At 42.8% G+C, this 27027-nt stretch overlaps 2 protein-coding genes and 1 non-coding gene across 3 annotated transcripts; 2 read left to right on the top strand and 1 right to left on the bottom strand.

The window, feature by feature from the left end:
- The first annotated feature begins 1832 nt into the window (after nucleotides 1-1832).
- LOC119353475 (protein HIGH CHLOROPHYLL FLUORESCENCE PHENOTYPE 173, chloroplastic-like) lies at nucleotides 1833-6908 on the top strand. The gene is made up of 16 exons (XM_037620095.1): nucleotides 1833-2014; nucleotides 2427-2633; nucleotides 2722-2883; nucleotides 3030-3080; nucleotides 3499-3633; nucleotides 3886-3909; nucleotides 4058-4169; nucleotides 4707-4832; nucleotides 4927-4976; nucleotides 5104-5262; nucleotides 5352-5447; nucleotides 5561-5676; nucleotides 5763-5886; nucleotides 6040-6153; nucleotides 6267-6347; nucleotides 6485-6908. Exons 1-16 carry the CDS (start codon nucleotides 1955-1957, stop codon nucleotides 6629-6631), a joined length of 1764 nt encoding a protein of 587 aa, XP_037475992.1. The 5' UTR covers nucleotides 1833-1954; the 3' UTR covers nucleotides 6632-6908.
- On the top strand, nucleotides 2240-2311 carry TRNAQ-CUG. The gene has a single exon. It is a non-coding gene; the product is annotated as a tRNA-Gln (tRNA).
- Nucleotides 6909-6985: 77 nt separating the features above from the next.
- Nucleotides 6986-8106, bottom strand: LOC119353476. The gene is made up of 2 exons (XM_037620096.1): nucleotides 7603-8106; nucleotides 6986-7502 (listed from the first exon to the last, which is right to left on the bottom strand). The coding sequence occupies exons 1-2, from the start codon at nucleotides 7882-7884 to the stop codon at nucleotides 7485-7487; spliced, it is 300 nt and encodes a 99-aa protein (XP_037475993.1). The 5' UTR covers nucleotides 7885-8106; the 3' UTR covers nucleotides 6986-7484.
- Between the last annotated feature and the right edge of the window lie 18921 nt (nucleotides 8107-27027).

The raw sequence follows: 27027 nt of genomic DNA, 5'->3' as shown, positions 1-27027 counted from the left end.
GCCAGACGCTGCCATGTACCCCACCTCACTGATTCCTGCTGGTAACCTTCGTCTGTTGCTTCGCTCTGCTCAAAAGCAATGAAAAAGAATCTGACATGGGGTCTTCAAGTCTTCATCATGTGCTCCTTTGCTTAAAGCAATCCAATACTAAACAAAAAGAATCTGACACTAACACTGAAAGGATCTACAAAGACTAAAGAGTGATCACGCTGAGTGCTCACGTAGTTGAGTGGCATAAAAGCATCTCCAACAGCAGACACGCAAAAATGAAGCGGATTTTCAGAACATGGGGCAACGGAGCACTTTGAACCCTCAAAACATGTGCTTAATTTTTTTGAAAAGATTTGATTTTTTTACATGAATACGCATGGATTGGTCTAGATACGTGTGAAATTTTGTTCGAAAATATGTTGTATTGTACACTGCACAAAAAAGACAAAAACTTCGGCCCAAAATCCGAAAAAACTGGCCCCGAATTTGCATGTATTTTGTCTTTTTATCTCTTACATCCCAGCACGTATATTGGCCAAATTTTGCCACGTTATACTGTATTGCTATACGTGTCTGTACATCAAATTTTGGAATTTTTAAGCCATACAAATTCATTTTTTAACTTTAAAATAACGGGCACAAAGTGCCCGTGCTCAGATGTCAATTTTCAACGCAAAAATTTCTTATTGGGCATCAAAAAGTGCATTTTGCATCATCTGAATTTTTTTACTCCAACAACAGCCCTATAATAGAGCACCAATTTGCATTGCCGACACCGACACTTCGACTCTTGGGGGAGGGGGTGTAGTTGAACGTGACATATCCGCATATATCTCCAAATTATCTCTACCCATGTATAGCCTAACTACTAAAGATTTGGTAGGCTGTACCGAAAATTCATCTCTGCACCCAAGCTCATATGCACCCAAGCTGACGAAAAAAATCAAGACAAATACTAGAAAAATTCAAAAAAATTCAAATTTTTAGATAGACAATTTGATGCGTGAGGTCCGCTCAAATTTTCAAATCACTTGGACATCTGAGAAGATCTCAGCAAAAAAGACAAATAGGGGGTCTGTAAAAATGTTTATTGTTCATGTACTGTTTTGGTCCGATTTGTCTTTTTTGCTGAGAGCTGCTCAAATGTCCAAATGACATGAAGTTTGGAACGGGCCGCACGTATTAGTCGTCTACTGCACAATTTTTATTTGGAATTTTTTGAATTTTTTATTTTTTTACGATTTTTTTTCTAACTGGGTCCAGATGAGTCTTGGCACTGAAACGGCCTACTCGAGGGTGTACTATATATTAGTGGCAGAGGTAAAGGGTGGCCAGGGTGGGCGGTGGCCCACCCTGAGATTTGGAAACAGCTTTTATACCATATGAGAAAAGCAAAAAAATAAAAGAAAAAATGTATATGTGCAGTAGCACTGCTGGCCCACCCTGGCCTAGTGGGCTAGGTCCGCCGCTGCTATATACTAGTATATTATAACGACTCCGAACCTTTCCTACACTTGAGTTGCATCCAATACCTTTCCTACAACCTACAAACCAGAGAAGGCCTAATCATTTTTAGCAATATACACTGCTACATGTTACAATTTAGTAACATAAAATGCTGCATATTCGTAGTATAGGTTTAATATGCTTTCAAAAGTACAAAAACAAAATAAATAAATAAATAGAAGGCTAATCCTCGAAAACTGCAGCGTGCCGGCTCAGGCCGAGGCTTGCCCAGCGGCCTGTGGCAAGCCGGCTGGCTCGGCTCGGAAATGGGCGAGCTACTCGTAGGCTCCAGGCCGAGTCACGTGGGCTCACCAGACCACACGATTTTGTGTGGCCGCGGGGGTCTCTCCCGCTCCAAGCCTGCCTCCAGTAGCATCGGAATCGCCATCGACACCGTGCCACAAGTACCTGCTCTGCCCCGGCTCCGGTCCCTCGTCGCGCCGCCCGAGAACTAAAGATGAACTGCCCCTCCTCCTGCTGCTGCGGCGTCTCTCCTCCGGTCCTCGCCAATCCCCGGGTGAGTGAGCTCTTGCCCTCCTCAATCCATTCCTCTCCTGACCTGCACAAGCTCTTCAGAAATCGGCCAGGTTTTCCCCTCTCGAGTCCCCATGCGTGAATCTTTTCCTGTTCTTGGTGATGATAGAAAAATTAATTCTTCTTCTTAATCAATAGGAGAAGGCGAAAAATTGCCTCCGTTTTCCGAAAGAATATTAATCACTGCTAGGATTCAGTGGACACAAATGGTCCCATGGTCTAGTGGTTAGGACATTGGACTCTGAATCCAGTAACCCGAGTTCAAGTCTCGGTGGGACCTTGCTTTTTTGTTGTATTTTTGCTCAGCTCAGTAATACAGCCAATGCCTATTACTGACTCCAGTTACATGATTACATCGCTGTAACGTGTTACTCATTTTTTTGGGTCATTATCAGGGTGAATTCGCTGCTGGTTGCTCCACAAGAACAACTCAGAAGGCGCATTTCTTCGGTTCAAAGCCATCCTCCCAAATCATCTACAGCCCAACATCATCGCATTTGTCCCGGAGAGCTGTAATCGCCTTAGCCGGAAAGCAATCTTGGGACATCGGCAGGTTTGCCAAGACTCTGTTTTTCTTCAACGGGCCTCCAAACCCTCTCAAGGTCTTTGTCACTAACCTGACATTTTCCCTCTCCTGTTAACATGTGTATCTCTGGGCCTGTGCTCATGCATTTGTATTGTTTGTTTTAGATTGTGGAGTCCATAATGAGCAGCATCACAGCCTCCGCTCCTACCGAGGCGCCGAAGAAAGCAGAGACTTCTGATTTGGTGCTTGTCACTGGGGCTACCGGCGGTGTCGGGCGAAGAGTTGTCGATGTCCTGCGAAAGAAGGGGGTGCCTGTCCGAGTATTGGTATTCCACCTACTTTTTGTTTTGTCAACTATAGTATCCATTGTGGCATTTGATTCCGTCAGGGAGCGTGTTGCTCCCTGTTCCATTTTATTTCTCGCTTTTCTTAGAGCTCTGTCTCTCAAATACTTATTTTGTTTTTTATTCAGGTTAGAAATGCAGAGAAGGCGAGGACAATGTTGGGGCCAGATGTGGACTTGGTAGGTCACTTATTTTAGTTGAATTTTGTACTGTGTTTCGCTGCGGGATATTTCATCAGCTATGGTTAGACGGTTAGTTCAGAGAGATCACAGATAATGAGGACTGCAGTGTTCAATGACATTAAATAACACTATTTAGTAATGACAATACCATTGCCTACCTCATTGTCACATGTTCCAAAAAACTGTTAGTTCTTTTTGTGGGGCTGAAAAGCTGTTAATTGTTGATAATGAAACTTCAAGTTCTCTGTCCTGACATTCTTCATGTAGCAAAGGACACGGATATATTATATACATGATGCATATATCTACAATGGATCCGCTAAATTCTCTGCTTATGGCACATGTTTTTCTTTATATTATAGTCAATACTTAACTGCGAAGCATCATGTCATCCATATATGAATTTTTATTGCAGATCATAGGAGATGTTACAAAGGGAGACACGCTCGATCCTAAGTACTTCAAAGGGATTAAGAAAGTCATCAATGCAGTTTCAGTCATAGTAGGGCCAAAGGAAGGTGATACACCGGATAGGCAGAAGTATTCACAAGTAAGTCATCTAGTAAATAGTTTTTTTTTTGAAAAGGAGTATAGACCCCCGGCCTCTGCATCTGGATGATGCATGCGGCCATTTTATTAATTATTCACATCTAGTAAATAGCTAGAGTCATGCTTCTATGATCATCCATTGGCTAAATTGGACGATCTCAACCATCTACTCTAAATCTATAATGTTCATGTGCTAACAGGATTGCAAAACTGCATGTGCACAGAATGACACTTTCATCTTATATTCATGCAGGGCATCAAGTTTTTTGAACCCGAGGTATTGTCATCAATAGATCTTCTCGTCGCATGTATAATATAAGTAAAACTTGATTTATGACATCCTTAACCTTTAACATACAGCCTGAATCTTATATTCATTCCCCCTCTTTAAAATTCCTGTTCACTATATTTGTTTTGCGAATCAGATAAAAGGACCTTCACCTGAAATGGTAGAGTACCTTGGTATGCAAAACTTGATTAATGCTGTAAAGGAAAGTGTCGGGCTAAGCGAAGGGAAACTGCTATTTGGATTCAAAGGTATACCTTGTATTGCTTGATCAAGATAAATTGTCCATTCAAGTCATATTCATCGTAATCCGGCACTATTGTGTTAGCGGGGTGGGTAATACCCTCCTCCATTCAAGTCATACCATGGCTTTCTGCTTCGCTGCTCTGAAGTTTTCCATAACGGGGTTCCCATTGAACCGACTCTGTTGTTTTTGGGCTTGTAACTTGGTTTGGAATCTTTACCTTCTTAATGTCCACATGTCCTAAACCTGTCATTTTCTAAATAAAAAAACACAGTCCTATATGTGTTGATGTGGTAAAATTGATTATCTGTTTTTTTGTGGCATAATATTACTATAGTCCTTTGGTGTAAAAGTTGCAAGAAATCCACTTTTTGGAATTTACGCTGGCTCTATTAATAAAAAATAATTTGTTTTGAACTGGATCAGTTGTAAATTCGTTAAGAGAAGTATCATAAATCATTTCCTGACCTACATAAGTGTATTTATTTTCTTTCCAGAATGTTTTTACGTTCCCTCATGCAACATGTTGGTCATTTTGATGTAGCCAATTTATGTGGAAAGTTTGTGTGGGGAGCACTTGACGATGTTGTAATGGGCGGTGTTAGTGAAAGTGCATTCCAAATCCAACCAACAGGAAGTGAAACTGGTGAAGCAACTGGATTATTCAAAGGTATTTGGTTTCCTGTATTTTTAATTGTGTATGAAATGTTAAGACTTCCTTTGAGTAGTCTTTAGCCTAAGCTGTCTGCACATGGACTTTTTAGGTACCGTGTCTACTTCAAATAACGGTGGCTTCACTAGTATAAGGACAAAGGTATTTATTGCCACATATTTTTCTCAGTAATGGAAATTACTCATACATGCATATCATTGTTAATTTTGTGTTTTGTCACTGGAAGCAATCAAGTATTTTATCTGAACTGGTCTGTGTAAGTCTGCAGAATTTTACCGTGCCCGAGGACCTGTCGGCATACGATGGTGTTGAACTACGAGTTAAGGGCGATGGCCGGAGGTACAAACTTATCATAAGAACTAGCTACGAATGGGATACTATCGGCTACACTGCAAGCTTCGACACCACAAAGGGCGAATGGCAAAGCGTATGTTTGTATTAATTCGTCATGGTACAAATATCTTCATTGTTTGTTTCAATGACAACAACTGTATTCTGTATCCCTGTATGTATCAGGTTAGAATACCTTTCTCTTCGCTGATACCTGTATTTCGTGCCCGTACCGCAACTGATGCTCCGCCCTTTGATGCAAGCAATATCACTGCACTACAGGTATCCTTTTTATTTATTTATCTTTCTCTCTTTTTTGTATGTGTGCCCCTGTATAAACTTGAGGAGCTACCCTAAACACTCATCTAAATTTATTTAGTGTGAAAATTTTGTAGCTCATGTTCAGCAAGTTTGAATACGACGGAAAGCTCAACCCAACATTTGCAGAAGGTCAATTCGAGCTCCCTTTTTCAAGTATCAAAGCATACATAAGTGAGCCAATTACTCCAAGGTTTGTCTTTTGAGCAACAAGTTTTGAGTAAATAAATATCAGGACATTAGAATAGGTGATCACTTTTTTTTTTTTTATATTTGCAGGTTCATTCATGTGAGCTCTGCAGGAGTTACAAGACCTGAAAGGCCAGGACTAGATCTAAGCAAACAACCCCCCGCCGTCCGCATGAACAAAGAGCTTGGTTCCATTTTAACTTACAAGTTGAAGGCATGTAGCTTATCTTAGTTGTTATAATATTATCTGAAGGAATCTTTTTTTATGGGTAAAGTTAAAGGCTTGCACATGTAGGCCCATATCATCTCTGACACGTGCAAAGAACTTATGCTTGCACGTAAATGCTTAACATTTGAATGCTTTCAGGGAGAGGATTTAATTCGGGAAAGTGGCGTGCCCTACACTATCGTGCGGCCATGTGCTCTAACTGAGGAACCAGCTGGAGCTGACCTCATATTTGAACAGGGGGATAATATCACTGTAAGTAGAGACAGCATTGTGTAATTGCCAAATGAAATTCCATGTCACTCTTTTTTCTCCTTGTTACGCACCGAAATGATTATACATCTAACAACTACTGTAATAATATTCAGGGAAAGATATCGCGGGAAGAAGTTGCCCGCCTTTGTGTCGCGGCTCTAGCAAGCCCGAGTGCAGTGGGGAAGACTTTTGAGGTTAAATTTCTGCAACCCACTTGCGAAAAAGACACGTAGGGCAGTAGAACTTTACAATTACAAAAGAAAAAAAGTGAAACTTTTGTTTTATTTATTATCTCAGGAAGAAAAGCTAACTGATGTACCTTTGTGATCAGGTCAAGAGCACCGTTCCATTTAGCGAACCGTTTGTGATCGATCCTTCAAACCCTCCTCCTGAGAAGGACTATGAAGTGTACTTCAAAGAACTCAAAGACGGCATAACCGGTAAAGAGGCCCTGGAAGGAACACCTGCTCTAGTCTGAAGAATACGTCGAATGCGGAATGTCCTCTGCTTCAAGAGTGAACTTTGCTTGTGCTTTATGTTCAGTATATAGAAAAGAAAGGAAGTCCCCATGAAACTGCAGAGGACTTGTGGCTATAGAGCTAGGCTGTGGGATTGTCATAGAGCAGCTTTCTGGTAATTTACTGCTGTTGTTTCCACTGATTCTGTAGTATAGGTAATTTGTCTAGGTAGACCGTTTTGGTAATGTGAAGTGAGAATCACCAGTGCATAGAAAAAGGAGGTTTACAGTTCCTGCCTGTGGCTTCTTTCCTTCACCTCCAGATGATATTTATTCATTCTTCCTGCATGATTTTTTATTTGCGCAACTTGCAACTGTGGATCTGAAGATTAATGCCCTCAGATCTCAGAGCAGCTCATTAACTGGGAGTCTGAGTACAGATTACATTGATATCAGTCGATTTTCAGACAAGAACAAGTTACTCCAGCCTCCTTTCAAAATACAGTAAAACATCAACAGTTACCACCGCTTTTTACAACACCCAACTATGAGAAGGTTTCGCGACAGCGACACCCTCAGCAAGGGAACGGTGCCGTGCATGAACGCCGTCGTTGCCGGATCCAACCACAATGGTGGGATCAACTGCACACGTATGACCTGCTTATGTTTATATTTCCTTATTCACTCGAGGGTGAAAATGGCGCTCGCCATTTCGGGCCCAAAGTACACCCCAGGGTTAAATCCCCTAATTTCTTACAGAAAACTAAGTACAGTAGTAATTTTCCCGTAAATACATCGATTAGCAAGCCTCCCTAAACTGCAGAAGGATCTATATGATCCCATTGCCCAGAACACCAATGGGCAGTGGTGCATGTCACCAGCAGCAAAACATCTGCATCATCATCAGGAAAAAAGAGGCAACAAACATGAGCAAAACATCTGACTCAACTCTCAGCCAGGTCTCAACAGCTTGCAGTTGCAGTGCTACTAACCTTCCTTCTCCAGCCCCGGCGAGGGCGTGGGCGCTTGGCGCGGGCCGAGGCGAGCGCGAGGACCTCCGGCCGCAGCAGCACGAGCGGGGACCAGAGGCCGCTCGTGTCGTAGTCGAAGCCGAACTCGCTGGCGTCCATGAACTTGCCCAGCAGCTCCTCGGACACGTCCATCGGCACCACCTGCACCACCGTGGCGCCGCCGTGTCCAGACGACGCCGCCGCCTCAGGAGCAGGAGGGGAGGGGCTCAGGAGGTCCAGGAGCGACGGCGGCGATGTCGGCATGTCGTGCTGATCGAGACGGACGAATGCATGGGGGTGCAAGACGGACGGATGTTTTTGGATGGATAGGTGAGATGAGGTGAGATAGGTGGGACGTTGTGTGTTGCGGGTTGCAGGGCAAGGTGCCACTAGCTGCCCACGGCCACGGCGTGTGGGGTGGGAGAGGGAGATAGTGGGGATGGGAGTGAGGGAACGGGAAGAATCTCTCTCCCTCCCTCTTGCTGCGGCATGATTATAGAGTCGTGGTCGATGCGCATGACCGCATGATTAGGACAGGGCGTTCGCCATTAGGTTGCAGGTCCGTTTAGCTGCTGCTGCCTTTTGTGAGTAGGCAGATTTAGAAGTTATGGTCATGGGCCTTTTGGTTCCGTTCTTTCATGTGACGCATCGCTGTGAAAGGGAGGGAGAGAGATCCCTGAATCACGTGACGGCGATGGCTGGCGGAACTACGGCGACAGATGCATTTAATTTTAAAGACGGGGGCCGTACAATGCACGGACCCGGCGACGAAAAAACGGCTCGCTGGTATATACTGTAGCTTTGTGCATTGTTCTAGAAAAAAGAAGCTTTGTGCATTACTTTGTTTTTTTTATTCGGTGAATACTCTTTTGGTATTTTTTTTGGGCTTACTCTTTTGGTAGTAGATACGTTTTTTTAACGTGGCGCAGGCGCATACACCTTCATGTTGACAAGAACGGCTCCTTCCTCTGAATGCACATCGCCGGAACATTTGAAATAAATCCAGAAAAATGCGAGCATCGGCGTCAAGTCTAGGACTTGAACCCTAACAAGCTGGGATACCACCGTCCTCCTAATCATCTAACCACAGATTGGTTCACACAATATTTATATTTCGGACAGCATGGTTCAAAGTAACTTTGATTCGGTTTGGGTGTATACCAAAGCATTTGGCCCCCCCAATACACAAACGGAGTGCCTAGTCACCAGACGTGTGTTTTTCCATTTGGTTCCGGTCGTTCTTTTTGTCCAGTCAGATTTTGACATGTGTATTTGTTGTAATTTTAGTCCGTCCCAATCTTTTAAAAAAAGGATTGTTCGCGTTCCGCCTTCAATGGAATTCTAACTCTTCCTCTTGAACCTTTAAGCAAATTGTTTCAGGTGATTAATTTGACTTCTTCCTTTTGTATAGAGTTGGAAATTTTTTTAAAAAATTATTTGGTGGTATTATACTAATTGTGTTAATTGGTTAAACCCTAAAAGTTATTTAGGGGATTATACTAAGACCTATAATTAGTTTCTACTGTGGAAAATGATATTATAGAAGTTTCTTTATAGCTGATACTATCCTTCCTAGGCTCTACTCTTGTTTTGGGAATTATGCTAAGCTTTATAGATCAATGTTCAGGGGGATCCATAATGGATGCGGCGAAAATCCAAGCCACATCTGGCGACCCTAATCAAGTGAAAGCACATACTTAGCAAGACTATGAGCCTCATAATTCGACTCTCTACCTTCAAAACTAAAAGAACAAATCTCAAAATTATTGATTCTATCAACTATCTCCCTAACTATAGGACTATGAAGACTTTTGGTATAATTCTTTACTCCTAGGCTCTATATAAGTAATAGTATTTTGTTTCTGTCTTCCATGGTCCATGGCCTTGTAAGGAAGTGGTTTGGCATTTTGTTTAGCCACATTGAATTTCCGTTTCCCACAGTAAATTTCCTGTTATTAATAAATAGGAATAACCCGCTAAACCAATTTCTATTGGGCCGCAACCCGAACGCGTGCGCCAGCCATGCATCCAACCAACCAAGGCCCCAAAACAACACATCACAGCTTAGCGAGAGCAACTACTTGACCAGCGCTCCTTTGGGAGCCTCGCAATAATCACTTGCGGATGGGTTGAGAGACGCACTCTGGGCACTCCCTTCTGATTTTATTTTTTTATTTTTCCGCACGATTTTTCGGCTTTAAAAATATTTTTTCCGATTTTTTTTGACCTTTTGGTTTGCCATCGGTCTTCCTTAGCTTTTGACCAAATTTTTTTTGATTTTTTTTGCGTGAAAAAATGCATTTTTTGCTTTCGCAAGAGACACGGTTTTGCTTTTACGTAGGCACAACCATGCCTCTCAGAAACGAAAAAAACACGTTTTCTTTTTTCTTTTTACGCGAGAGGGTTTTGCTTCTGCAAGAGATACGATTTTGCTTTCGCGAGAGGCATGGCTGTGCCTCTCAGAAACAAAAAAAAAACATGTTTTCTGTCTTTTTTCCTTCCGGGAGAGGCGCGGTTGTGCTTTCGTGAGAGGCACGGTCGTGCCTCTTTCGGAAAGGAAAAAAATCATGCTCCCGGTTTGATTTTTTTGTGAAAAAAGTTCGTCAAAACCTATCAACATGGGATCTAGTTGAAGATCTCGACGTGAGGAGGAATCCAATGGTGAAAACGGTTTGAGATTTGAACGCACGATTTAAGAAGTAAAACGCTTTGAATAAACGAATCTACGAAAAAAGGAAAAACTCCCAGGTTGCGACAAGTGGCGCACATGCAGCGCGCCACTTATCACAATGGAGGGGGGGATGGGGTTGGGAGTAAACTTTGCAACAAGTACTTCTCAAGTAGTGATTTCACAGCTCAGCAGACCGCATCCCATCAGATTTTGCGCCAGGTTATCTCTCGCCCGTTGCGACACCACAAATCCTATCGACGCTCGCGAGTGTCAAAACGACGTGGCTTCGCTGAAGCCTGGCCTCCCGACGCCCTAGTTCAGCCGGCCCATGGTCGGTTTGTCGTTCCCTCTCTTTTTTGTTTCTTTTTTCTCTGTTTCTGTTTCTATTTACTTTCTTTTCCTATTTACTTATTTTATTTTTACTTTTTCATGCATTATACAAAGTTAATTACATGTTTATTACAAAAAAATCCATCGCTTATTTAAGGAAACATTTACCCTATATTAAGAAAATTCAATGTTTATTTAGATACTTTAGTGTATATATCACAAAACTGTTCAATGTGTATTTAAATATTTGTTCAGTGTATATCACAATAATGTTCAGTGTGTATTAAATTGCTTAGCATATATTACAAAAATATTCAATGTATATTAAAAAAATCGTCATTTGGAATTTCACGTTTTTTCATGTTTTCAATAATTTATCACATTTTAAAAGTTTGCTCGAATTTTAAAATGTGTTCAATTTTTTTAAAACATTTATAAAAATACGGATCTGCCACTGTACATAGTACTTTTAATATAGCGCTGCATTCTTGTCAGCACGTGAGCTTTGCAGTCAAGCGAGAGGTCTTGGGTACGACTCTGCGCGTGAGCTTTTATTTTTCCTGTACATCCATTCGACGCCCAGAAATGGATAGGCCTATATGCGCGAATCTTCAGCGAAAGCTTGACTATTGGTCGCACGCGGGCGTCTAAAAGGAGCTGGGAGCAACTAGTTAACGAGGGCTTCTTCGAGAGTCTCGCAACGATCAGTGCCATTTGGCGCGCTCCCAGCCATTCGTTATGTGTTTCGTTTTGGACGTTTCCTACGGATTTTTTTTTTCTGCACGCGTTTTCGGTTTTTTAAACGGTTTTTTTTGTTTTTTCGACGTTTTGGTTTTTTTCCGGTCTTCTTTAGCTTTTCGATTAAAAAAAATTGCAATTTTTTCTTTCGCGAAAGTCACGGTTTTTTTCGCAAGAGGCACGGTTGTGCTTTAACGAGAGTCACGGCCGTGCCTTTCAGAAACGAAAAAAAACGTGTTTTCTGTTTTTTTTTCTTTCACGAGAGTCACGGTTTTGCTTTCGCGAGAAGCACGGTTGTGCTTTCGTGAGAGTCACGGCCGTGCCTCTCGGAAAGGGAAAAACAAAACGCGTTTTCTGTTTTTTTTTCTTTCGCGAGAGTCACGGATTTGCTTCCGCGAGAGGCACGGTTGTGCTTTCGTGAGAGTCACGGCCGTGCCTCTTAGAAAGGGAAAAAAATACGCGTTTTCTGTTTTTTTTTCTTTCGCGACAGTCACGGTTTTGCTTTCGCGAGAGGCACGGTTGTGCTTTCACGAGAATCACGGTCGTGCCTCTCGAAAACGAAAAAACGCTTTTTCTGGTTTTTTTCCTTCCACGAGAGTTACAGTTTTGCTTCCACAAGAGGCACGGGTGTGATTTCACGAGAGGCACGGGCGTGCCTCTTTTGTAAAGAGAAAAAAACGTGCTCCCGGTTCGGTTTTTCGCCTGGTTTTTTTCGTCTATTTTTTTATGAAAAAAAGTTTGTCAAAACCTATTAACATGGGATCTAGTTTTAAAGATCTTGACGCGAGGAATCCAACGATGAAAACAGTTCGAGATTTGGACGCACGGTTTAAAAGATAAAACGTTTTGAATAAACGGATCTACGAAAAAAGGAAAAACTCCCAGATTGCGATAAGGCGCGTTGCATGTACGCCACTTGTCGCAACCTAAAAAAGTGAAGTGTTCTTTGCAACGAGTACTCCTTAATTGATGATTTTGAAAGGAGCTCTCTTGCGAGACATGGTACCTTCTCGCCTTTACTGAGGCCCTACTGGCGTGGCCCAATAATGTGGCTGTGAAGGAGTTTATTCTCTTTGTGGCTTCTTATCGTTTTCACTGCTTGCATACACATTCTATATATATATACATACATATATATATATATATATATATATATATATATATATATATATATATATAGGGAAAATCCATCCTACCACCCGGTGGTAGTTACCCCACATATCTCATATACTACCATGTGGTACTATATATACTATTTTATTATTTTAAATATGTTCATATAATATATCTAAGATATTTCAAAGCAAGTTACATGAAAAAATTGCATATGAGCCCATAGTTTTTGTTATATTTGTAAAATACGTACATATTTGTACGTAAAAAAGAGCATACTCAAAAAATGGTACATACTACCTAAAAATTTGTACATATACTATCTAATCATTGTTATATACTACATACTACATGCACATACTCTCGGTTTCGACAGATACTACATACAACATACAAAACACAAGTGGTGGTAACTACCACTGCTTGTAGGAAACATTTGTCCTATATATATAGCTAAAGCACTATTTAAATATGCATAACATTTTTAATACATGGTTTCAAACTTTTTATGAATACATGTTGAACATTTTTCAAATAAACATTGAAACATTTTTTTGAATGATACAAAACATCTTATTAAAACTATGTGCATATTTTTGCTTGTATCTTTTTAAAAATGTCATAAGCATATTTTTCAAACACATAACATTTTTAAAATTGTAATGTCCATTATTTTTAAAGGTGGGAAACTTTTTTTTATTCTGAACATTTTTTACATCATATAAACATTTTATAAAATGTCACATACATTTTTTGAAAAATACGAACATTTTAAATGTCACAAACATTTTTTAATGCTATGAACTTTCTGAAAACTTGCATTTACATTTTTTTGCTTGATATATGGTTAGCTAAGTATTAATGCAATCAGAGTATTGCTCCAGTGGTCCTTTCCATGGGAACTGCATGAACCTTAAAACAAGCACATGATTGATTGACTAATTTGTTAACTAGTAGGTGCACCGGGGCATTTGAGCCGATAGAATTGCATATATCTTTAGAAAAAAAGAGCCATCAAGATATTTAAATTTACAGAATTCAACATTTAATGTTCTGAACATTATATTGTTGTTTATTGAGCTCCTCCTTTTTCATGTTTGTAGGTTATTATGGTCATATGGATTTTTATTTTCTCAAGTTTACCATGCTATTTTTTCATTAAAAATATCATGCACCTACGCATTCGCATGGCTAGAATTGGACATATATTTTATTTAGAATAAATGGTATGACTTTGATATTTAATTTAGAGATTTGAACATTCAATGTCATGAACTTTAAAGTTATATTACTGTGTATTGAGCAACTCCGTGTTTATTTATCTAGCTTCATAGAGTCATATTTATTTTTGATTTTCTCCATCTATTATTTTAGTTTGCCGTGCTATTTCCCCCTTAATTTTTGTCTTATCAAATTCTATACCAGATAGACCCACTGTTGCAAGAGAAAGGTTTAATAATCTCACGTACATCATTTGTCACTCTTTCCTAACAAGTGTACATAGTAATTTAAATATAGCGCTGCAATTCACTTTGGCTTCTTACTTTTTTTTTATTTTCTCCTTTTTTTCAACACATGTGTACATTTTTTATATACATGAGGAAACTTTTAAATACATATAACAATTTTTGAATACATGGTTTTGAACTTTCTATGAATACATGTTGAACCTTTTTCAAACAAACATTGAAACCATTTTCTGAATGATACAAAACATTTTATTAAACTATGTGAACATTTTTACTTGTATAATTTTTAAATGTCATGAAAATATTTTTGAAACACTTAACATTTTAAAAATTGTGACGTGCATTCTTTTGAAAGGTGTGGATGCTCTTTTTTGAATTACGAACATTTTTTACATTTTATAAACATTTTATAAAATATCATACATTTTTGTGGAACATGTGAACATTTTAAATGTCACAACATTTTTTATTGCTATGAACATTTCTTAAAACTTGCATGTTCATTGTTTTTACACCACATGAACATATTTTAAATATATGAGGAACTTTTCAAGCTTTAACCAATGTAATGTTTGAAATATATATATTTGGAATATTTTGAAAAAAAAGAAAAGAAAAAACAAACAAACAAACAAAAAGAAAGAAAAACTTGTCATGTAGATGTGAGGTGTTGATGCATGCGCACTTCTGTTAGGCCATCCAATATATCCCTCGTTGTTGGCGAGTAAAGTGCAGCTCGCATTAAGTACCCCTAAAAAAAAGCTTGCATTAAGTGCATTTTGATTCAACATCGGACGTAAGTCCCTTCCATCTTTCTTCTAAATTGTGCTATCCGTGATCAATCTTATGTTGGGGTTGTGGTAGCGGACATTAAGCATGCAGTTGTCGACTTCAACTCTGTTGTCTTCAAGCATGTTCGTCGGCAATTTAATGTCTCTTCTCATGTTTTAACTAAAGCTTGTATGAACTCTACTGCTCTATGTGTTTTACCTTTTGCTCCGGATTGTATCCAAGAGACCTTATGTAATATCTTTGCTTAAGTAATACAACGCCCATGTTCACAAAAAAGTCCCTTCAATCTTTCTTTTCTCTCTCTGTTCGGCCGACACGTGAGACCCCATAGTCACCTTCTACCTTAGGCCGGTCTCCTGACCGCTCCTGGCCGAGCATGCGTCGAGCCCGCATATCTCGCACTAGCTTCACCCAATTCTCCATGCTCCTTTTGTGATTCAGTCTATCTCGCACCACAACGCGACCCCCTCTACACCCTCTTCCGATTACCGCGTGAAGCACTCAGCTTTCCCCTCAGCATCAAGCACACAGTCCTCGCCCAGTTTTGTCGCTCGAGCTTCGTTTTCGGTCAATCTAGTCGAGCCCGAGGTACCCCGAGCTCTCTCTCCCTCCCTTCCTCTCTCTCTCTCTCCCTCTCTCTCCCTCCCTCTCTCTCTCTCTCTCTCTCTCTCTCTCTTCGTTGGTTGCATTGCCTCCATGATACTCATCTCCCTAGCTTTTCCCCTCATATCAAATGCATAGAACCAAGCTTCCCAAGATCGCTCGATCTCACCGGAGTGCGCCGAAGCGCCATCCGACTAGCTCCACACTAGGGCACCTCGGTCACCACCAATTGCACCGACAAATCCACTATATCGCGCTGAAACTCTCCTAAAACTTCCCTGACACCCATGCTCACAAGCCCAATGGCAGCGCCACCGTCTTCTCGTCTCCGGAGAAGATTCCTGATGAGGAAGATCCCATGCAAAACCTAGCCACGTGGACATATTAGGACCGTTTGTTGTCACTTACTCAAACTGCTAGCGATCAATCTCGTTGAACCGGTACCGTTTTATCCATAGCGTCCATTGAGACTTGAATCCAACATCCCAAGTTATTTCAGCCACAAGCCATTTTCTATGAACTAAAAACAACCATGTGTCATGCACTTCCGTAAAAGTACCCCTAAAACTTCAAAGTCTCGTACCTTTTAATGTAACTCTGTCTGAGGTGAAACTTTCTGCAAAGTGATCCTTGTGAGACCCTCTTTCTATTGACATTAGGTTATTAATTTTTGAACTTTTCAATTTAAATTCACATGTTATTTTGATCATATTTTGTAAGCCACATCACCTATTCAGTTGGTTCCTTTTGCCTATGGATTTTTGTATCATATACTTGGTGTTCATATCATGTATACTCAAATTTCAAATATTTTTTGACCTATTTGAATTTGAATTTAAAAATGAAAATTCATTTTCACTATAACTTGAGTTCAATTGATTCCTTTTGCAAATGGATTCTTATGTCATATGCAATCTGTTATACCATTTTGTATGTTGATTTCCAAATGCTTTGGTCATGTTCTGTATTATCTCAATTACAAAGCTTGTATAGCAATATCTCTATATCTATTAACTCTCGTGATTCGATTCGTTCATCTACCACCCGAGAGCTCATAGAGATCTATATTATATATTAAACCTAGTTAAACTAATGGTGCTTAACCTAGTCGTATTTGTATTATTTTTCTTTTGATTCTTATCTATGGTATGATAGTTTATTTGGATTCTTTCATTTACGATATATTGCTCAAAGTGTGAAGAGTAGAATTATCAGGATTGTGAGTGCGGCAAACATCGTCAAACTTACTAGGCAGCTTAACCATCATTTACCCTGTTTTTTATGCATGTAGTTCTCTAATACCATATGGTATTATGCATGTGTAAGAACATTATTGTATTATGGTATGCTTTTGAAACCTAGTGGGACAGCCATATGTTGATCTTCATTCCTTGTCGACATAGATCGTGGTAGTTGTGTTCCTGTTATGCTATGTAGACGAGGTTGGTTCGTGTACGCATCCAGATTATATGAATGCTACATTATAAATTTGCGCAGAAACTCATCTCTTGGTGGATAGGGCTGCATCATTGATTATTGTGAAGGAAATATGCCCTAGAGGCAATAATAAAGTTGTTATTTATATTTCCTTATATCATGATAAATGTTTAATATTCATGCTAGAATTGTATTAACCAAAAACTTAGTACATGTGTGAATACATAGACAAACCGAGTGTCCCTTGTTGGGGATATAACTATTTGGTATGAGTCGCCCAGGAGGGCCGGGTCATACCATTGGAGATTTATCAATGAAGATGGCTGCTCATACAAGCCCATTGACGGCCCAAGACTCAAAGGCGACTTGAGGCCCAAGAGGATAAACCGCCACACATGTATAACTTGTATTGTAAGGCAAGATTAGTTAGTCACTAAGCCAGACTACTATGCATATAAAGGGACGACCCGGCGACGAGTTAAGGGCAGGTAACAGCAATCCAGAGCTAGGTCAAGCATATTCGCTCCCTCTTAATCGAACCCCTAGTAATACAACACAAAGTAGGAGTAGGCTTTTACCTCATTGAGAAGGGCCGAGCCTGGGTAAACTCTCTGTGTCCTTTATCCCGTTTAACCCCTTAAAGCTAACCTAGTTGCGATGGCTCCATGACTAAGTCCTTACGCTACGACATCTGCCGTGTCAAGTCCACGACAGTTGGCGCCCACCGTGGGGCCAGCGCATGATGGTTTCAAGTTCTTGAAGGGCAGTTTCCCAGGGATAAAGGGATACGCCGTGGGACGGATGACCAAGAGTCATCGCGGCAAGCTCTACATCGACGATGCTGGCTGGGGCCCCGAGGCCGGCTCAATTGAGTACGGGTACCGGGTCCCCTTCGGCGGAATCCACGTCTTCATCGGCAAGATCGGCGAACCGGGCCCTGGGCCGGACACCTGCACCGACATCATCGAGACGGCTCAACGTGCACGACCCGCCAAGGTTCAACCCACCGTGAAGCATGCCTTTGTTGGTTTCATCCATGGGGAGGAATTCGAGGAAGGATCTGTGTCTGGTGGTGAGACGGCCATCTACTCTGATGGTGAATCGTCCACAGGCGAGACCAATTCAATGTATCAAGTACAAGACGACCGGCTTGGGGGCTGTTCCGATGGCGACAGTATTTCGGACCCCTATGAGCCACCGAATGGGGTTGTGATCTTCATGGCCGGTACATAGCCAGCGCTCGGCTCATCGACCGCCGCGGCTATGACCTCCAGCTCAACGGCTACGACAACGGCTGGTGCTAGCGGCTCTGCACACCCGTCGGCTCAGGTCCCGACGGAGTTGTTGGAGGCTTTGGTGACTTTGATGGGGATAGAAGTGACCCCGGAGACTCAGGAACAACATAAGGTGGCTGTGTTGGGGAACGTAGCAGAATTTTTAAAAATTTCTACGCATCACCAAGATAAATCTATGGAGTCATCTAGCAACGAGGGAGAAAGGAGTGCATCTACATACCCTTGTAGATCGCCTGCGGAAGCGTTCAAGAGAACGGGGTTGATGGAGTTGTACTCGTCGTGATCCAAATCACCGATGACCTAGCGCCGAACGGACGACACCTCCACGTTCAACACACGTACGGTTGGGAAGACGTCTCCTCCAACTTGATCCAGCAAGGGGGAAGGAGAGGTTGATGAAGATCCAGCAGCACGACGGCGTGGTGGTGGAAGCAACGGTGATCTTGACAGGGCTTCACCAAGCACAGGGAGATGGAGGAGTGTCATGGGAGGGAGAGGGAGAGGCCAGGGGCTAGGGTGCAGCTGCCCTCCCCCCCACTATTTATAGGACCCCTAGGGGGCGCCAGCCCTAGGAGATGCCATCTCCAAGGGGGGCGGCGGCCAAGGGGGGTGGAGTGCCCCCCAAGCCAAGTGGGCGCCCCCACCCCTAGGGTTTCCAACCCTAGGTGCAGGGGAGGCTCATGGGGGGTGCACCAGCCCACTAGGGGCTGGTTCCCCTCCCACTTCAGCCCATGGGGCCCTCCGGGATAGGTGGCCCCACCCGGTGGACCACCGGGACCCTTCCGGTGGTCCCGGTACAATACCGATTACCCCCGAAACTTTCCCGATGGCCGAAACTTGACTTCCTATATATAAATCTTCACCTCCGGACCATTCCAGAACTGCTCGTGACGTCCGGGATCTCATCCGGGACTTCGAAAAACTTTCGGGTTACCGTATACTAATATCTCAACAACCCTAGCGCCACCGAACCTTAAGTGTGTAGACCCTACGGGTTCGGGAGACACGCAGACATGACCGTGGCGACTCTCCAGTCAATAACCAACAGCGGGATCTAGATACCCATGTTGTCTCCCACATGCTCCTCGATGATCTCATCGAATGAACCACGATGTCGAGGATTCAATCAATCTGTATACAATTCCCTTTGTCAATTGGTACGTTACTTGCCCGAGACTCGATCGTCGGTATCCCAATACCTCATTCAATCTCGTTACCGGCAAGTCACTTTACTCGTACCGTAATGCATGATCCCGTGATCAACCACTTGGTCACATTGAGCTCATTATGATGATGCATTACCGAGTGGGCCCAGAGATACCTCTCCGTCATACGGAGTGACAAATCCCAGTCTTGATTCGTGCCAACCCAACAGACACTTTCGGAGATACCTGTAGTGTACCTTTATAGTCACCCAGTTACGTTATGACGTTTGGCACACCCAAAGAACTCCTACGGTATCCGGGAGTTGCACAATCTCATGGTCTAAGGAAATGATACTTGACATTCGGAAGAGCTACAACAGACGAACTACACAATCTTTGAGCTATGCTTAGGATTGGGTCTTGTCCATCACATCATTCTCCTAATGATGTGATCGCGTTATCAATGACATCCAATGTCCATAGTCAGGAAACCATGACTATCTTTTGATGATTGACTAATCAACTAGAGGCTCACTAGGGACGTGTTGTGGTCTATGTATTCACACATGTATTACGATTTCCGGATAACACAATTATAGCATGAACAATAGAAAATTATCATGAACAAAGAAATATAATAATAACCATTTTATTATTGCCTCTAGGCATATTTCCAACAGTCTCCCACTTGCACTAGAGTCAATAGTCTAGTTACATTGTGATGAACCGAACACCCATGCAGTTCTGGTGTTGATCATGTTTTTCTCTAGGGAGAGGTTTAGTCAACGGATCTGCCACATTCAGGTCCGTATGTACTTTACAAATATCTATGTCTCCATTTTGAACACTTTCACGAATGGAGTTGAAGCGACGCTTGATATGCCTGGTCTTCCTGTGAAACCTAGGCTCCTTGGCAAGGGCAATAGCTCCAGTGTTGTCACAGAAGAGAGTCATCGGGCCCGACGCATTGGGTATGACTCCTAGGTCGGTAATGAACTCCTTCACCCAGACTGCTTCTTGTGCTGCCTCCGAGGCTGCCATGTACTCCGCTTCACATGTAGATCCCGCCACAACGCTTTGCTTGCAACTGCAACAGCTTACTGCCCCACCATTCAAAATATACACGTATCCGGTTTGTGACTTAGAGCCATCCAGATCTGTGTTGAAGCTAGCATTGACGTAACCCTTTACGACGAGATCTTCGTCACCTCCATAAACGAGAAACATATCCTTAGTCCTCTTCAGGTACTTCAGGATATTCTTGACCGCTGTCCAGTGTTCCATACCGGGATTACTTTGGTACCTTCCTACCAAACTTACGGCAAGGTTTACATTAGGTCTAGTACACAGCATAGCATACATGATAGACCCTATGGCCGAGGCATAGGGGACGACACTCATCTTTTCTCTATCTTCTTTTGTGGTCGGGCATTGAGCCGTGCTCAATCTCGTACCTTGCAATACATGCAAGAACCCCTTCTTTGACTGATCCATTTTGAACTTCTTCAATATCTTGTCAAGGTACGTACTCTGTGAAAGACCAATGAGGTGTCTCGATCTATCTCTATAGATCTTGATGCCTAATATATAAGCAACTTCTCCAAGATCCTTCATTGAAAAACACTTGTTCAAGTAGGCCTTTATGCTTTCCAAGAATTATATATCATTTCCCATCAACAGTATGTCATCCACATACAATATGAGAAATGCTACAGAGCTCCCACTCACTTTCTTGTAAATGCAGGCTTCTCCATAAGTCTGCGTAAACCCAAACGCTTTGATCATCTCATCAAAACGAATGTTCCAACTCCGAGATGCTTGCACCAGCCCATAAATCGAGCGTTGGAGCTTGCACACCTTGTCAGCATTCTTAGGATCGACAAAACCTTCCGGCTGCATCATATACAATTCTTCCTTAAGGAAACCATTAAGGAATGCCGTTTTGACGTCCATTTGCCATATCTCATAATCATAGAATGCAGCAATTGCTAACATGATTCGGACGGTCTTCAGCTTCGCTACGGGTGAGAAAGTCTCATCGTAGTCAATCCCTTGAACTTGTCGATAACCCTTAGTGACAAGCTGAGCTTTATAGATGGTTACGTTACCATCCGCGTTTGTCTTCTTCTTAAAGATCCATTTATTTTCTATGGCTCGCCGATCATCGGGCAAGTCAGTCAAAGTCCATACTTCGTTTTCATACATGGATCCTATCTCGGATTTCATGGCTTCCAGCCATTTGTCGGAATCCGGGTCCGCCATCGCTTCTTCATAGTTTGAAGGTTCACCGTTGTCTAACAACATGATTTTCAAGACAGGGTTGCCGTACCACTCTAGTGCGGAACGTGTCCTCGTGGACCTACGAAGTTCAGTAGCAACTTGATCTGAAGTTTCATGATCATCATCATTAACTTCCTCTCTAGTCGGTGCAGGCACCTCAGGAACATTTTCTTGAGCTGCGCCACTTACCGGTTCAAGAGGTAATACTTCATCAAGTTCTACTTTCCTCCCACTTATTTCTTTCGAGAGAAACTCTTTCTCTAGAAAGGACCCATTCTTGGCAACAAAGATCTTGCCTTCGGATCTGAGGTAGAAGGTATACCCAATAGTTTCTTTAGGGTATCCTATGAAGACGCATTTTTTTGATTTGGGTTCGAGCTTTTCAGGTTGAAGTTTCTTGACATGAGCATCGCATCCCCAAACTTTTAGAAACGACAGCTTAGGTTTCTTCCAAACCATAATTCATACGGTGTCGTCTCAACGGATTTCGACGGAGCCCTATTTAAAGTGAATGCAGCAGTCTCTAAAGCATAGCCCCAAAATGACAGCGGTAGATCGGTAAGAGACATCATAGATCGCACCATATCCAATAGAGTGCGATTACGACATTTGGACACACCATTACGTTGAGGTGTTCCAGGCGGCGTGAGTTGTGAAACTATTCCACATTTTCTTAAGTGTGTGCCAAATTCGTGACTCAACTATTCTCCCCCATGATCTGATCGCAAGAACTTGATTTTCCTGTCACGTTGATTCTCAACCTCACTCTGAAATTCCTTGAACTTTTCAAAGGTCTCAGACTTGTGTTTCATTAAGTAGACATACCCATATCTACTCAAGTCATCAGTGAGGGTGAGAACATAACGATAGCCACCGTGAGCCTCAACACTCATTGGACCGCACATATCAGCATGTATGATTTTCAATAAGTTGGTTGCTCGCTCCATTGTTCCTGAGAACGGAGTCTTGGTCATTTTACCCATGAGGCATGGTTCACACGTGTCAAATGATTCATAATCAAGAGACTCCAAAAGTCCATCCGCATGGAGATTCTTCATGCGTTTGACACCTATGTGACCAAGGCGGCAGTGCCACAAGTATGTGGGACTATCATTATCAACCTTACATCTTTTGGTATTCACACTATGAATATGTGTAACATTGCGCTCGAGATTCATTAAGAATAAACCATTCACCAATGGAGCATGACCATAAAACATATCTCTCATATAAATAGAACAACCATTATTCTCGGATTTAAATGAGTAGCCATCTCGAATTAAACGAGATCTTGATACAATGTTAATGCTCAAAGCTGGCACTAAAAACAATTATTGAGGTTTAAAACTAATCCCGTAGGTAAATGTAGAGGCAGCGTGTCGACGGCGATCACATCGACCTTGGAACCATTCCCGACGCGCATCATCACCTCGTCCTTTGCTAGTCTCCGCTTATTCCGCGGCTCCTGCTTTGAGTTACAAATGTGAGCAATCGCACCGGTATCAAATACCCAGGAGCTACTACGAGTACTGGTAAGGTACACATCAATTACATGTATATCACATATACCTTTAGTGTTGCCGGCCTTCTTGTACGCTAAGTATTTGGGGCAGTTCCGCTTCCAGTGACCACTTCCCTTGCAATAAAAACACTCAGTCTCAGGCTTGGGTCCATTCTTTGGCTTCTTCCCGGCAGCTTGCTTACCGGGCGCAGCAACTGCCTTGCCGTCCTTCTTGAAGTTCTTCTTACCCTTGCCTTTCTTGAACTTAGTGGTTTTATTCACCATCAACACTTGATGTTCCCTTTTGATTTCCACCTCCGCTGATTTCAGCATCGAATATACCTCAGGAATGGTCTTTTCCATCCCCTGCATATTGAAGTTCATCACAAAGCTCTTGTAGCTCGGTGGAAGCGACTGAAGGATTCTGTCAATGACCGCGTCATCTGGGAGATTAACTCCCAGCTGAGTCAAGAGGTTATGCAACCCAGACATTTTGAGTATGTGCTCACTGACATAACTATTTTCCTCCATCTTACAACTGAAGAACTTGTCGGAGACTTCATATTTCTCGACCCGGGCATGAGCTTGGAAAACCATTTTCAGCTCTTCGAACATCTCATATGCTCTATGTCTCTCAAAACACTTTTGGAGCCCCGGTTCTAAGCTGTAAAGCATTCCACACTGAACGAGGGAGTAATCATCAACACGTGACTGCCAAGCGTTCATAACGTCTTGGTTCTCTGGGATGGGTGCGTCACCTAGCTGTGCTTCTAGGACATAATCTTTCTTGGCAGCTATGAGGATGATCCTCAGGTTTCGGACCCAGTCCGTATAGTTGCTGCCATCATCTTTCAGCTTGGTTTTCTCTAGGAACGTGTTCAAGTTGAGGGCAACATGGACCATTTGATCTACAAGACATATTGCAAAGATTTTAGACTAAGTTCATGATAAGTAAGTTCATCTAATCAAATTACTCAATGAACTCCCACTCAGATAGACATCCCTCCAGTCATCTAAGTGAAACATGATCCGAGTCAACTAGGCCGTGTCCGATCATCACGTGAGACGGACTAGTCAACATCGGTGAACATCTTCATGTTGATCGTATCTTCTATACGACTCATGCTCGACCTTTCGGTCTTCCGTGTTCCGAGGCCATGTCTGTACATGCTAGGCTCGTCAAGTCAACCTAAGTGTATTGCGTGTGTAAATCTGGCTTACACTCGTTGTATTCGAACGTTAGAATCTATCACACCTGATCATCACGTGGTGCTTCGAAACAACAAACCTTCGCAACGGTGCATAGTTAGGGGGAACACTTTCTTGAAATTATTACGAGGGATCATCTTATTTAAGCTACCGTCGTTCTAAGCAAATAAGATTTAAAACATGATAAACATCACATGCAATCAAATAGTGACATGATATGGCCAATATCATTTGCTCCTTTTGATCTCCATCTTCGGGGCTTCATGATCATCGTTGTCACCGGCATGACACCATGATCTCCATCATCATGATCTCCATCATCGTGTCTTCTTGAAGTTGTCTCGTCATCTATTACTTCTACTACTAGGGCTAACGCTTTAGCAATAAAGTAAAGTAATTACGTGACGTTTATGTTGACACGCAGGTCATAAATAAATAAAGATAACTCCTATGGCTCCTGCCGGTTGTCATACTCATCGACATGCAAGTCGTGATTCCTATTACAAGAACATGATCAATCTCATACATCACATATATCATTCATCACATCCTTTTGGCCATATCACATCACACGACACATGCTGCAAAAACAAGTTAGACGACCTCTAATTGTTGTTGCAAGTTTTTACGTGGCTGCTATAGGTTTCTAGCAAGAATGTTTCTTACCTATGCCAAAACCACAACGTGATATGCCAATTTCTATTTACCCTTTATAAGGACCCTTTTCATCGAATCCGACCCGACTAAAGTGGGAGAGACAGACACCCGCCAGCCACCTTACGCAACTAGTGCATGTCAATCGGTGGAACCAGTCTCACGTAAGCGTACGTGTAACGTCAGTTCGGGCCACTTCATCCCACGATGCCGCTGAATCAAGATAAGACTAGTAACGGCAAGCAAATTGACAATATCCATGCCCACAACTGCTTTGTGTTCTACTCGTGCATAGAAACTACGCATAGACCTAGCTCATGATGCCACTGTTGGGGAACGTAGCAGAATTTTTAAAATTTTCTATGCATCACCAAGATCAATCTATGGAGTCATCTAGCAACAAGGGAGAAAGGAGTGCATCTACATACCCTTGTAGATCGCGGCGGAAGCGTTCAAGAGAATGGGGTTGATGGAGTCGTACTCGTCATGATCCAAATCACCGATGACCTAGTGCCGAACGGACAGCACCTCCGCGTTCAACACACGTACGGTTGGGAAGACGTCTCCTCCAACTTGATCCAGCAAGGGGGAAGGAGAGGTTGATGAAGATCCAGCAGCACGATGACGTGGTGGTGGAAGCAACGGTGATCTCAGCAGGGCTTCGCCAAGCACAGGGAGATGGAGGAGTGTCACGGGAGGGAGAGGGAGAGGCCAGGGGCTAGGGTGCGGCTGCCCTCCCTCCCCCCACTATTTATAGGACCCCTAGGGGGGCGGCGGCCATGGGGGTGGATTGCCCCCCAAGCCAAGTGGGGCGCCCCCACCCCTAGGGTTTCCAACCCTAGGCGCAGGGGAGGCCCATGGGGGGGCACACCAGCCCAGTAGGGGCTGGTTCCCCTCCCACTTCAGCCCATGGGGCCCTCCGGGATAGGTGGCCCCACCCGGTGGACCCCCGGGACCCTTCCGGTGGTCCCGGTACAATACCGATTACCCCCGAAACTTTCCCGATGGCCGAAACTTGACTTCCTATATATAAATCTTCACCTCCGGACCATTCCGGAACTCCTCATGATGTCCGGGATCTCATCCGGGACTCCGAACAACTTTCGGGTTACCGTATACTAATATCTCAACAACCCTAGCGTCACCGAACCTTAAGTGTGTAGACCCTACAGGTTCGGGAGACACGCAGACATGACCGTGACGACTCTCCGATCAATAATCAACAGCGGGATCTGGATACCCATGTTGGCTCCCACATGCTCCTCGATGATCTCATCGGATGAACCACGATGTCGAGGATTTAATCAATCCGTATACAATTCCCTTTGTCAATCGGTACGTTACTTGCCCGAGACTCGATCGTCGGTATCCCAATACCTCGTTCAATCTCGTTACCGGCAAGTCACTTTACTCGTACCGTAATGCATGATCCCATGATCAACCACTTGGTCACATTGAGCTCATTATGATGATGCATTACCGAGTGGGCCCAGAGATACCTCTCCGTCATACGGAGTGACAAATCCTAGTCTCGATTCGTGCCAACCCAACAGACACTTTCGGAGATACCTGTAGTGTACCTTTATAGTCACCCAGTTACGTTATGACGTTTGGCACACCCAAAGAACTCCTACGGTATCCGGGAGTTGCACAATCTCATGGTCTAAGGAAATGATACTTCACATTTGGAAAAGCTACAACAAACGAACTACATGATCTTTGAGCTATGCTTTGGATTGGGTCTTGTCCATCACATCATACTCCTAATGATGTGATCCCGTTATCAAGGACATCCAATGTCCATAGTCAGGAAACCATGACTATCTTTTGATCAACGAGCTAGTCAACTAGAGGCTCACTAGGGACGTGTTGTGGTCTATGTATTCACACATGTATTACGATTTCCGGATAACACAATTATAGCACGAACAATATACAATTATCATGGACAAAGAAATATAGTAATAACCATTTTATTATTGCCTCTAGGGCATATTTCCAACAGGATGTTGCGAAGTTACGAGATGAGATAACTCAAGCCAAGGAACAACTGGCAGCTGAGAATGCTAGGATGGCCACAGAGCGAGTTGCTTTGGACGCCCAGGCACAACAGATTCGGGCAGACTCTTTCCGGCTCACCTTGGATCAAAACGCTTCAAATGAAGTCATG

The sequence above is a fragment of the Triticum dicoccoides genome, chromosome 2A, assembly GCF_002162155.2.
Source record: "Triticum dicoccoides isolate Atlit2015 ecotype Zavitan chromosome 2A, WEW_v2.0, whole genome shotgun sequence".
Classification (NCBI taxonomy): Eukaryota; Viridiplantae; Streptophyta; class Magnoliopsida; order Poales; family Poaceae; genus Triticum; species Triticum dicoccoides.
This window is presented reverse-complemented; position numbering and strand designations above follow the sequence as displayed.